The sequence below is a fragment of the Prosopis cineraria genome, unplaced genomic scaffold (genome assembly GCF_029017545.1).
Source record: "Prosopis cineraria cultivar Desert tree isolate PC_DT_omini unplaced genomic scaffold, ASM2901754v1 PC14, whole genome shotgun sequence".
Taxonomy (NCBI): Eukaryota; Viridiplantae; Streptophyta; class Magnoliopsida; order Fabales; family Fabaceae; genus Prosopis; species Prosopis cineraria.
In genome coordinates this window covers 11,001,269-11,012,784 of record NW_026555345.1, presented here as the reverse complement: position 1 = coordinate 11,012,784, position 11,516 = coordinate 11,001,269, and the positions used below count along the sequence as shown (strand labels likewise).

General features: G+C 33.4%; 1 protein-coding gene across 3 annotated transcripts; it reads right to left on the bottom strand.

Annotated features, from left to right (window-relative positions):
* Positions 1 to 428: 428 nt before the first annotated feature.
* Positions 429 to 3,893, bottom strand: LOC129292502 (cationic amino acid transporter 7, chloroplastic). Of its 3 annotated transcripts, none has more exons than XM_054930056.1 (5): positions 3,429 to 3,887; positions 3,106 to 3,325; positions 2,636 to 2,984; positions 2,289 to 2,523; positions 429 to 1,278 (listed from the first exon to the last, which is right to left on the bottom strand). In XM_054930056.1, exons 1-5 carry the CDS (start codon positions 3,808 to 3,810, stop codon positions 713 to 715), a joined length of 1,752 nt encoding a protein of 583 aa, XP_054786031.1. In that variant the 5' UTR covers positions 3,811 to 3,887; the 3' UTR covers positions 429 to 712. The 3 variants fall into 3 exon arrangements, with proteins under 3 accessions (XP_054786031.1, XP_054786032.1, XP_054786033.1); XM_054930057.1 differs by having other exon boundaries at positions 3,106 to 3,338; positions 3,429 to 3,567; XM_054930058.1 differs by lacking the exon at positions 429 to 1,278 and adding an exon at positions 1,285 to 1,856 and having other exon boundaries at positions 3,429 to 3,893.
* Between the last annotated feature and the right edge of the window lie 7,623 nt (positions 3,894 to 11,516).

Sequence of the window (11,516 nt, the reverse complement as noted above, 5' to 3'; positions counted from 1 at the left end):
TTTTTAAGACAAAATTACCTTTAAATTATCAGAATAATGATCAACAACAATCAAACATTACTTTAAGACAACATTGTATCATTTTCCAAACTTCAGAAGTTACATTACGCCAAATGAAAGTTAAGGATATCAATTCTACTTGATAGAAACTTCCATAATAAATTTGTCATTTAATCCTAATTTCAATATCAAATAGATCCTTTGGTCAATGACTTTTAATCTCTTCATAAAAATTCTAAACCCCATGCTCAGACGCTGTTTATATCTTCTTAGAATTTTGCTAAAAAATGCATGTCACACATAGTTGCAACTTGCATCGCAAACTTTAGAAGGGAGAAGTGATGATTCAGAAGAAAATCACCTAAGGGACCATTTGGTATTCAGAGAGCTTTATTTCACTTTAGCAGTTAAAAGTCACAAAAGCCAAGAGAACAAGAATTGAAATTCTTTTGACATAACACAAGGCAGATTTACAAAGGCAATCACAGCGTATGCAGCTTCTTAAGGCTTTAACTACACAATTCACCATTCCCAAAAAAAGCGGCAGCCTATGCTATTCTTTCGGTGCCTATTCTACTTGTATAGGATTTGTACCATTTATAATTCTCCCTCCCCCAGTTCTAAGTGGCTGTCAATCATACTAGAAGGTTTAATACATCCAATCCTAATTCCAAACAGGGGGGAAGAGATAGAGAGATGTACAGGAGATAATCTACACTTCAAAACTTTGGTCCTCACTTTGTTTGGATAAATGAATTTCCCCATTTTTTTCACCGAGAGATCCATCTCCTTCAGCATCAAAGCTAGCATGAACACTGTAAAAGATATAGACAAGCACAGTAATAGCGGAAAAGAATCCAAATCGAACATAGGATGGCCCATCCAGAACACCAAGCAAAAACACATTGAGAAAGATTGACATGGAGGGTATCCATGGCATAAGAGGGACCCCCCAGAATTCTGGCTTCCGAACTTGAGGAACCATGCAGTAGAAAATATGTAGAATTGCAACGGCAATGATCCCACAGGCACTAAGTATTCCTGCCTTGGCCCTTCCGGTTGGAAGAAATCTCCAAGTAAGGGTGAACATTATGGAGGTGAAGGAAAATGAACAGAGAAAGGACAATGTAGGCCATGGATTGGTCGTCTCGGCGGACACGTAACGTCTATAAATCACAGCATTTGCCACCGTGTAAAATACAAAGAGGGTGCCTATTGATACGAGGCTGAGTAGAACATTGAGATCAGTGAAAAGGGCAATTGCAGCAGTGAAAATACCTGAAAATGAGATTATGTGCGAATATGAGAAAAATTAGACCCCAAAGGCACAATAATATCTCCAAGTTATAAAGAGAAAAGGAATTTTAGCCCATGGTTTGTAGGAAGTCAAAATCAACCACTCGGTTGGCCAAAAAAATAATGAACCACTTGGAAGTTGGAATAAAGATCAAGGAAATCCAAAATTTAGGCCACTCTTGCAAATTATAGAGCTAAGGACATCATCAGTCAAAGATTCCTATCAAGAGGAATATATAACTCGTACAATAATATTGGCTGGACCGATACCAACCACCAATTTCAATGTAAGATTCTTTATTCACTGAATGCACACGAAAAGAAAATAGAGATTCTTATGCAGCTTAATTTTCCTTGAATGAGTGAATCACATCTTCATAAACAGCTCCGCGCTGAACCCATTTGCCAATTATCTCCCATCTGTATCTAAGTATCTTGTTCGGATACTATCACAGAAAACTAACGAATATGACGTTAGGCTACCCCTCATTAATACTGACTGAGAAATCATGTGTTGGAACCATCTGAAATAGTTGGCAATTCAATATATCTACTGACTCCTGTAATTAATCATGAGACGCCCGTGTAAGAGCTTTCTCATCAATCACCACCATTTTCTGCTTTAAGAGTATTGCATGTTTTCACGCCAAAGAATGTTGTTTAAGTGAGACCACCTATCTAGATAACTTCTGCAGCTGCGTAAAGCTGTGATTGTAATTGTTAAAATTAACTTAAATATCATTTCTTTTTTGACTCCGTCTCTTGCCGCTGACATTCTTATCTAACCAAAATAACACCCTCTACGCAGAGCCAAGCCATTGAAACAACTACTAAAATGGTCCCCACCAGTAGAAGCTAAGACCTGCATCTTGCAAAGTAGGATAAGATCCCACTAAAGCCTAAAAGCATGAATTGTATTTATCGAGCACACAAAGCACAAAGAAAGAGCCGCTCTGCACTTGAAAGTTCTCAGGCATTAATTAACAACGTACCAAGAAAAACGGAGGCGTTGACAGGCGTGGATGTCTTGGGATGGACCCTGGCAAACCAAGAGGGGACCACGTTGGACCGTCCAATCACACACATGTACCGAGCCTGACCCAACATTGCCACTAACAGCGACGTAAGGATCCCAAAGCTGGCCCCCACCCCTATTACCTCCGACACCCATCCCCAGCCGTCTGATTCCCCCCTGAAAGCCGCCGAAAACGGCGCTTCCGCATCGATCTGCGTGCAATCCCCCAGGCCGGCGGGTTTAGAACCAATCGTCAATGGAAAATTCTTCATAATACAATAACATCAATTCATGAAAATAAGTAATCAGGACAATCTCATTCACCATGTCGTATGGAAGAAGCTTGGACATGGAAGCGGCCATTAGACAGTAGAGAAAGGTTACGATTATGACCGATCCTGACACGCCGATGGGGATGTCTTTGACTGGGTCTCGGACTTCTTCGGCCATGGTGGAAACGGCGTCGTATCCGATGTAACTGAGATAAACCATTGCTGATCCATTGAACACGCCTGAAGCACCGTAAGGGAAAAACCCCGATGGGTTTTGCGGATTACCTGGCTCTGTGAAGTTCCTCCAGCTACCTCTCCAGAAACCCACGGCTATCACAAATGCTATGAAAAATATGTGAAGCGCCGTCAAAATCATGTTAATCATCGAGCTCTCTCTCGTGCTGATAAGAAGAACAAACAGAATACAGACAACAAATAAAACAAGATTGGTCAAAACTTTGCATGGCAATGATGAAGGTCGAACCGAACAGAAAAGCTTCATCGAGCATATTGTGAGTGTACCTGTAGCAAATAACAAGGGTGATGAGCAGAACGACAACCACTGCAACAACGTCAATCTCGTCAAATCCTTTGGGAAGCGAAGGAGCCGTAAGCCTCCATTTCGTGGAGGAGACGCCGATTGCAGTGCCAAAATAGGCAGTAAAACTCCGGGCAACGGCGGCATTTGACATCACATAATCCATCACAAGGTTCGCACCCGTTAGGAAGGCAGCGAATTCGCCTGTGAAATTGAACTGAAACCTAACATCAACAATCTAGTTCTACAGTACAGAAAGGATCGTAACGTAAAAAGAACGAAGACTATTCAACAAACGGAAACGTACCGAATGTGACGCGGATGTAGCTGAAAGCACCGCCGGCGACGGGCATGTCGACGGCAAACTCGGTGTAGCAGAAGGCAGAGAGGAGAGCACAGAGACCGGCGATGGCGTAAGAAAGCACTACTGAAGGGCCAGCTGCGTAATGGCTGGCGCGGCCGGTGGTTACAAAAACTCCGGCGCCGACCATACCGCCGATGCCCAAACTGATCAAGTCGAACCAGCGGAGGGTCTTGCGCATTTGAGAACCGGACCGGGCTTTAACCCGGCCCATCTCGTTGTAGGGACTGGAGAGAGAACCGCCTCGGCAAGCGAGCCGAGACGGAGTATGAGCGAGAGCACATAGGTAGGATCGGAGGCTAGAGAACGACGAGCCTTGGATCTCCATTGCCCGATCTTCGCCTCACTGCGTCACTGAGTATGAGAATGGAAGAGCCCACTTTGTTTATAAAGACTGCGAGCGGATGAACGATTGAACATTGAATCACTTCTTTTGTATTATGGTGTTTTTTTATACCGTGGTACGTACTCTCTTCATTTTTATATATAAAATATTTTTAAAAAATTTATTTTATTTTTAAATATAAAAAGTGATAATAATATTTTTAAATAATTAAATAATTTTACCCTTATTTAAAAAATAAAATAAATTATTAATTATATATTTTTTATCACCAACATGATATTATTAGCAATAAAATTAAAAAATTATTATGTTTTTATGTAAGTTTAATTAAATAATAAATTTTTATTGATATGCGAGATTCAATTAAAAATATTTTATATATAAAAATGAAAGGAGTATATGAATAAAAAGTTAGACAATATTGCGCATGCTAGCTTTTAGCTTTTACATTTTTTTTATTTAAAAATATAATTCTTTATCTTAAAAATATCAATATCAATGCCTTAATTATTTGGTCCAACATTTCAAAAAAAAAAAAAAAGAATAAAATGTCCTTCAAGTAAAGTTATCAATTAGAACTAACTTTTGAAGAGTTAGGGTCTAAATGGACCGAGCCTGTTAAGCTCGATTTTATTTTAGGGTATCATTTTGGCTGAGCCGACCCTGGCCCTCAAGGTTGAAAGGCCAGCCCTCAGAACCTCGAACCTATATTTTTTTTAATTTTTCAATTTAAAATTTTAAAAAAATTATTACGCATAACATTAAGTTTAGCAAAATAAGTTTAAGACAATACACCTAATAACAAATTTAAATCTCACCAAAAGTAGTAACATTATGAAATTAACACTAATAATAATTAAATTTTGCTAGTATCATCAATTAAATCTTGATGAGTTTTATGATTATTAAGATCAATATAATTTGATCCTTCTCCTTGTGGAGCTTAATCAATGGTAAAGATATTTAGTTTTTTATATCTTCCTTCATCATCATTATCTACAGTGAGCGACAAATCAAGTATGACTACAAATCTGCTATGGATGAGGAATAGAGCATATAACTTGAGCTTTGAGGAAGGATGAGGGATAGAGCATAGGCACAATGACAAATCATAAAGGAAAGGAGGGTTGCTGTTTTTGGCTGTGGCCTAAGCTGGTTGATAGACAAAGAGAGATGCAAGGGAAGGACGAATAGGGTAAGGTTACAGTTGTACTATCACAGCCACTTGCAAGTCATAGACTTACGGCCTCACAGGGTCGACTCCTTGTGTGAAAGGTGAAATCATTAATGAGAGTTCTAAGAGGGACTAAGAGGCAAACTAAATTTTTCACTTTTTTATTTCTTTTTTATATTAAATTAAAAAAAGTAAGAGAGCTTAAAAAGGCTAGTCTTTTTATTTTTGGGCTTGATTTACTATTTTAGACTTCAAAAAGGTAGCCCAACCCTATATTTTTTCAAGCTTAAAAGGAGTGTGTAAGTTTATTGGTTTGAATTGATCAATGAAGGTGAAAATTTATGAAACATAATCAAAAGCTTTATGATAAATAAAGAGAATGAGAAAAAAGTGTATGAAGAAGAATTTATTCTAGATTTTTCCCTATATTATTATGAGATTCCATTATGCTAAGAACAAACAAGAAAAAATATGAAAATGTGCTTATAGTAAAAGATTATATTACATTTCTATTGATGTTACTGATAACCTATCAAAACCCCACCTATTAAGAATAAAAATAGTTAACTTGATACTTTCTCATTCATACCCACCATAATCTTTATCAAAAATTATTTTACTCATTATTATAATTTACAACCTTCTTTTATATAGTTTCATTATCCTAATATTATTTACCTTTTTTTCCTTTTTCTCATATCTTGAGAAATTTGTAATATTACCATGAGTTAATATGTAATTTAAACACTAAATTATAGGTTTAGAAGTGACTTAAACTTTAAACTTTTAAAAAAGTGCATTTTGAACCCTATATAATTAAGATTGGGGTAATTTCGTTCCTACCGTTAATTTTTAACAAACATTCATCAAATTGGTGCCTAAAATATAATTTTCTCAAATGAATTTAATGGACGTTTGTTAAAAGTTAACGGTGAGGGTAAAATTGTCCCAACTTTAATTATTTAAGATTTAAAATATATTTTTTTAAAGTTTAGGATTTAAATCACCCCTGACCCTATAGTTCAAGATGTAAATTGTATATTAATTCTATTATAAATCATATGCATATTTCTGATTTTGAGCTTGCGTTTGCGTTCTTATGAATTGGGAAATTATTCCTTCTGTTGTGCTAAATTTCTGATTTTGATATTGTAATCTTTCTGTTTTGTTAAATTACGTGAACCTCTTCTATATATTTGCTGGAATGAAGAAAATGTATTTAAGAACCAAAAGATATTATAGTTAAGCATGAATACCATGGACTTTCTTTTATCATCCACCATCTCAGGGTTCGTTGATCAAAAGTATTTCGGTTACCTTAACATTCCTTTGCATTATTAACCAAAACAGGAGCACAAAAATTAACTTTTTTGGCAACTTTCCAATCCCTATACAACAAGTCAGGAACAAATTAATATGTTCAATAAAATCTCTATATGGATGCATGTTGATCATTCTCATTGCGGTAAATGAGATTAAGAGTCCATTTGTTTTAACTTATTTTTTTGAAAAAATTACTTATTTTTTGAAAAAAAAAATCTATTTTGTAAGTTTTTATAGTGTTTGTTTAAACTTTTGAAAATAATCTAAATAAAAAAAACATATTTCTAATTATTTTGAGAAGCTACTTTAAGTAGCTTCTAAAAATAATCTAATGAGATAGATGAGAGAGAGTGTTTTAAAGAGGCGTGATACGTAAGGATATTATAAAATTTTAAAATAATATAATAATAAATTATTTTTATAAAACAAAAATCAAGGAAGATATCATAAAATTTAAAAATAATAAACTACTAATCACTTTTTTATTATTCTAACTAAACATAAAATAATATCTGATTTTTATAAAATCTTTATAAAATAATTTTTTTTAATAAAATCTCTAAACTATTTAAAAATTATTTATTTTTTAATTTTAAACAAATAGGCCCTAAAGGCCTTTGCGCAACCTATGAATACTTTGATCCTTCAAAAACCCCTATCAGGCCCATAAATGATTCCAATCAATTCTATCAAAGCTACAAGAAACATTCCTACACAAGTGTTGAATCCTACTACCTTGTTTGTATTGTTGTATCTAATAACTCCCCCACATTTTTGTACGTGTTTGGTTTTTTGTGAACCAAAAGTTAGTTTATTAACAATTCATTTAACAAAAGTTAATTATTATAATAAAATTTGTATTTGGATATATTTTTTAAAAGTCAATTTAAAAAATTAAAAATTATTTAGATTATGATAGTGAAATGTACTTTTAAATTTATGATTACAAAAATAACATTGATTTATTATTTAAATGATTAATTATATAAAATAGTTGAATATACATCAATGCTAAAAATAAACATGATTGATTATTCAATTTATAATGCTAAAAATTTGATATCTAATTAGTATTATTATTATTATTTAAATGATGATTATATTTTTTAATTAATTAAATTTTTTTTAAATAAAAGAATAATAGAATAAAGGGATAGTATGGTTAAATAACAACCCACCTTTTAAATTCATCCTCAAGTTATTTTGGCCAAATCCACTTCCAATAACATTCTAAATGCATTTTCACAATATACTTTTATCCCATAATTTTTTTCCAAACAACTTTTAACTTTTGGAAAGTATTAAAAGGACTTTTCAAAGTTAACAATGGATTACCCAAACACACCCTTCATCTAGTTTGGCTTCTCTAATGTTAAGTCAAAACCAATGCTCCCGACTCCCTTTGTTATGCTTCCTTAATATGTGATGTAATATCTAAAATTTTTAATTTGAAATTTTAATTGAGGGCCATTGTTAATTTAAGGATAATTGAGGACAATTAAATGTTTAAGAACTTAATTATGATTCAAATTGGGCCTAGGATCATGAATAAGGGTTGTTTAGGGTCTAAATAGGTTTTGGGCTAGTTTGGGCCAACAGAATGGGCTTAAGTGTGAGTTCATGTTTTATATCATATACTGCAGCACATGATGCATCTGCCATGAAACACATTGTGTAAATTAGAATTTGCTTCTTGTTTATGAGATAGAACCGAAGAGGGGAGAAAATTAGAGGTATGGTGCCATTTCATGTTACTCTGCTAGGGTTTAAAGCTTCTCATTAGTAAAGCACATTTTTAGGCATCCAATCACTAAGGTAACCTCCTCTAATCTCATTTCAACTTTCTATTATTCTTTTTAAGCTAGAAAATGTAATGCAAGGGAAAATTTTAGAGTTTAACATTAGTGGGAGTTCCAGTCATCAGGTCCAAATTTTTGGGAATGTTTAAGGATAAATAAGTGTTTATTAGGTTGTTTTTATGGTGGAAAATGCAATGGATAACTTATATGCAAAACCCTAGATTTATTTGGTGAGGATTTTGATGAAAATATGAAATAGAAGCTCATAAAGGGATGCTATAAGTTTAATAATGGCAGAGATATAAAGTTTGGATGTCTAAATGTATGGAAGAGTGTTTAGGTATTGAGGTTAATCAACCTAACCTTGCAATTAGGGTAATATTATGTGTTAAACATGTAATTAATTATGTTAGGTGTGTAATTCATGTAGATTGTGATATGGGTGAAGATTATGGTGATCCATTACTTATAAGGGGAAGTATTTTGCTAAGGTGTAAAGATAACCACTACTAATTTGTGATTGTATGTGCTTGTGTGATTGGTTATGTGCCATTACTTGGTTGAGAAAATTGTTTGGAATTATACCATGTTAATATGTTTTGTTTTACAAAAATATTGCCAAGTGGGATGAACATGTATATGTATGACGATAATTATGTTTGGAACATCTTGACTTGTTTGGAGTATATGAATATTGTTCAGAATTATGTGTTTTTACAAACTTGTATGCATTACTTGTTTAGATTTGAAAAGATGTTTGAACTTTTATTATTTAGAAATTGTCAGGTGCTATGCAATGTGCCCCTTATTGGATCTAATGAGTGGCTTGTTAGGGCTTGGGCTAACCTACCTTTAGCTGAGTTAGTTAGCACCAAGTGTGGATTTTGATTCAATTGGAAGAGTGCTTGAGGCCTAGGTAATGTGTGTGGAAAACTACTCTTTGTAATAGGCCATATTTTGTTAGACTAAAATGTGTATCTTCCAACTTAGGGCATAATTATTATAAATGAGCATGTGTTCCATATTTCGATATTTATGGTGGTATCGAAAATGCAGGAGGGTATTTGTGAAACTAATGATGATTTTGTTATGATTTATGAAATAGTTATGTCAAAGTTATATCATTGTGTTTGGTGATGTAATTCAATTGGTGAACTTTTGTGTATGAAAGTATTCTTATGAATTGTATATGTTCATTGGTGTATTTTGGTTGTGGTCAAGTGATCCTATATCTAGTATTGGCTTTGGAGTGTAAATTTTTTTGGGAAAATGTTTAAGAAATGTTGGTTTGCACACATGATGAATTTTTATGGATATCTTGATCGCATGATCAAATTTTTGTGTCTAACCAAAGCCAATAGCTAGTTCTTATTACAAGTGTTGTGTGAACACTTGAATCACTCGATTTGAATAAGTACATGAAAAGTTATGGGATTCCAGAGTTACAAATTATTGTTTAGTCGCAGCACATGATACAATAGAGAGATTTGACTCTCTGTGTCATGTGCCATAATAGATGAAGACTTTGCTATGTGCCACATAGTCTCCATGTCATCCGCTGCAATGCAATACTTGTTGGCCGTGATAGACATGTCTTATTTTTTAGATTACCCCTATTCAAACTCTTATTTTTAAAATGGTCGCTTTTGACTTTTTTTTATCATGATAGTCTCTTTTTTATCATGGTATAGTTTTCAAAATGATAATCTTTATTTTTTTTATCATGGTAAATCCTTTATTACTATGACAATGTTTTAAAAAGATAAAGTTTGTTTTTCATTATTATGATAAATACTTTTATGCCATAATATAAATAATTAACCGTGCTTTAAAAATTAGAGCATTACATGTAAGACAACTGTAACATACTAAGATTTAATTTTGCTTTTTGTAGTGTAGCAAAACCAAACCCAGTTCTATCCAATTCATCATGTGCAAAGGTTTTCTTACACCCATCACACCAAATATCTTAGCACTCCTAACCAAAAAGTACATGCCACGATACTTGCTTGGTGAAATGTTTTTGCACTTCATTCCTAAAGATTCCATGAGATCCGCTCTTCTCTGTTCAAGTGTTTGAACTAACTCTAATGCTTCGGTTTGATGAGCCACTTCCATCACTCATCCGTATATGGACAGTCTCTCAGTAGATGCATCACATCCTCACCAATATTACAATCAAGAGGGCATAACTTTGAAGTCAATAGTCCTCTTCTAGCTCTCAATTTCGCTGCATGAACTTTTGTTTTCAATGAGTCAAAGGAAGACTTTTTTTTTTTAGGCCCTTCTATCTCCAAATTTCTCTCCTGCAATAGGAAAATCATAAGCAAAATGAATCTTAAAATTGTCATCATTAGATGGCTTTCAAATGAAAGTGTCCTCTCCTCTCTCAACTCCTGAAATAGGAGTGCAAGCAATCTTGTGGATAACATGACTAAGGAGCCATGGTTCCATCCTTCTCACATCCTGTCACCTCTCAAAAGTTATGAAATCTTCAACACACTCATTTGCATCATATGAGTTATCATGAGCTATGTGAGCAAGTGGTACACGTCATAATGCCTAATCGTTTGTTCAGAACTTTCCCAATTTGTCTTCCAATGCCTTCAACGAAGTTCCCCCAACATTTATATATGCTACGGTAGGCATGTGAAGCTTGGACTTCCACAACACTTCCAACAACACATTTATTATACTTTGGACTTTAGGACTCGGATACACAATGCATTCTCATCTCGCAATAATTTTCAACCAAGTTTGAAGATAAAAAAGCCTTATTATGTTTCTCCAAATCCTTGATTCCAAAACCACCATTCTTTTTTGTCAATGAGGATTGCATTTAGGACATCAAATGAACCTTCTTCTACATTTTTATCATTAGCACTCCATGAAGCTCCTACGCAATTTTTCCATTTTCAGAAAGTTTCACTAGGAGGAACATAATTTGCATGTAATAGCTTGACATAGTAGTAATAACCGACTTAGTGAGGATAACACACCCTGCTACATTCTGGAAATTCCTCTTCCAACTAGAAAGAGCTTATACTTTTATTCAATTTTTAGCAGAACATTAAATTAAAGATTTTAAAATACTTTATTTTTTTATTTATAATCATGTTAAAAATTTTAAAATTATTAATTTGTCCTTACAATTTAATAGTATACTCTCTCCCTCCCATTTTAAAAATTTTAAACAATTAAAGATGACAATATTTAAATAAATATTTTAAAAATAGTGTTAAAATTAATTACATTTTATAAAATAAATATAAATTACGTTGACTAATTTATATCGTATTATATTGGATTCATGTTTCATTAATTTTTTGGTACATATCTTTAATATATTATTTTAGTAACTTATGAATTTAAACTTTTACCAAAACAGATTA

What these genes read in the sequence shown, in the direction of transcription:
- LOC129292502 (XM_054930056.1), bottom strand. Translation starts at nt 3,810, where the DNA reads ATGGAGATCCAAGGCTCGTCGTTCTCTAGCCTCCGATCCTACCTATGT. An exon ending in CTACATCCGCGTCACATTCG is followed by an intron (nt 3,326 to 3,428) that starts GTACGTTTCCGT and finishes TCAATTTCACAG; the next exon opens with GCGAATTCGCTGCCTTCCTA. An exon ending in AGCTTCTTCCATACGACATG is followed by an intron (nt 2,524 to 2,635) that starts GTGAATGAGATT and finishes GATTGCACGCAG; the next exon opens with ATCGATGCGGAAGCGCCGTT.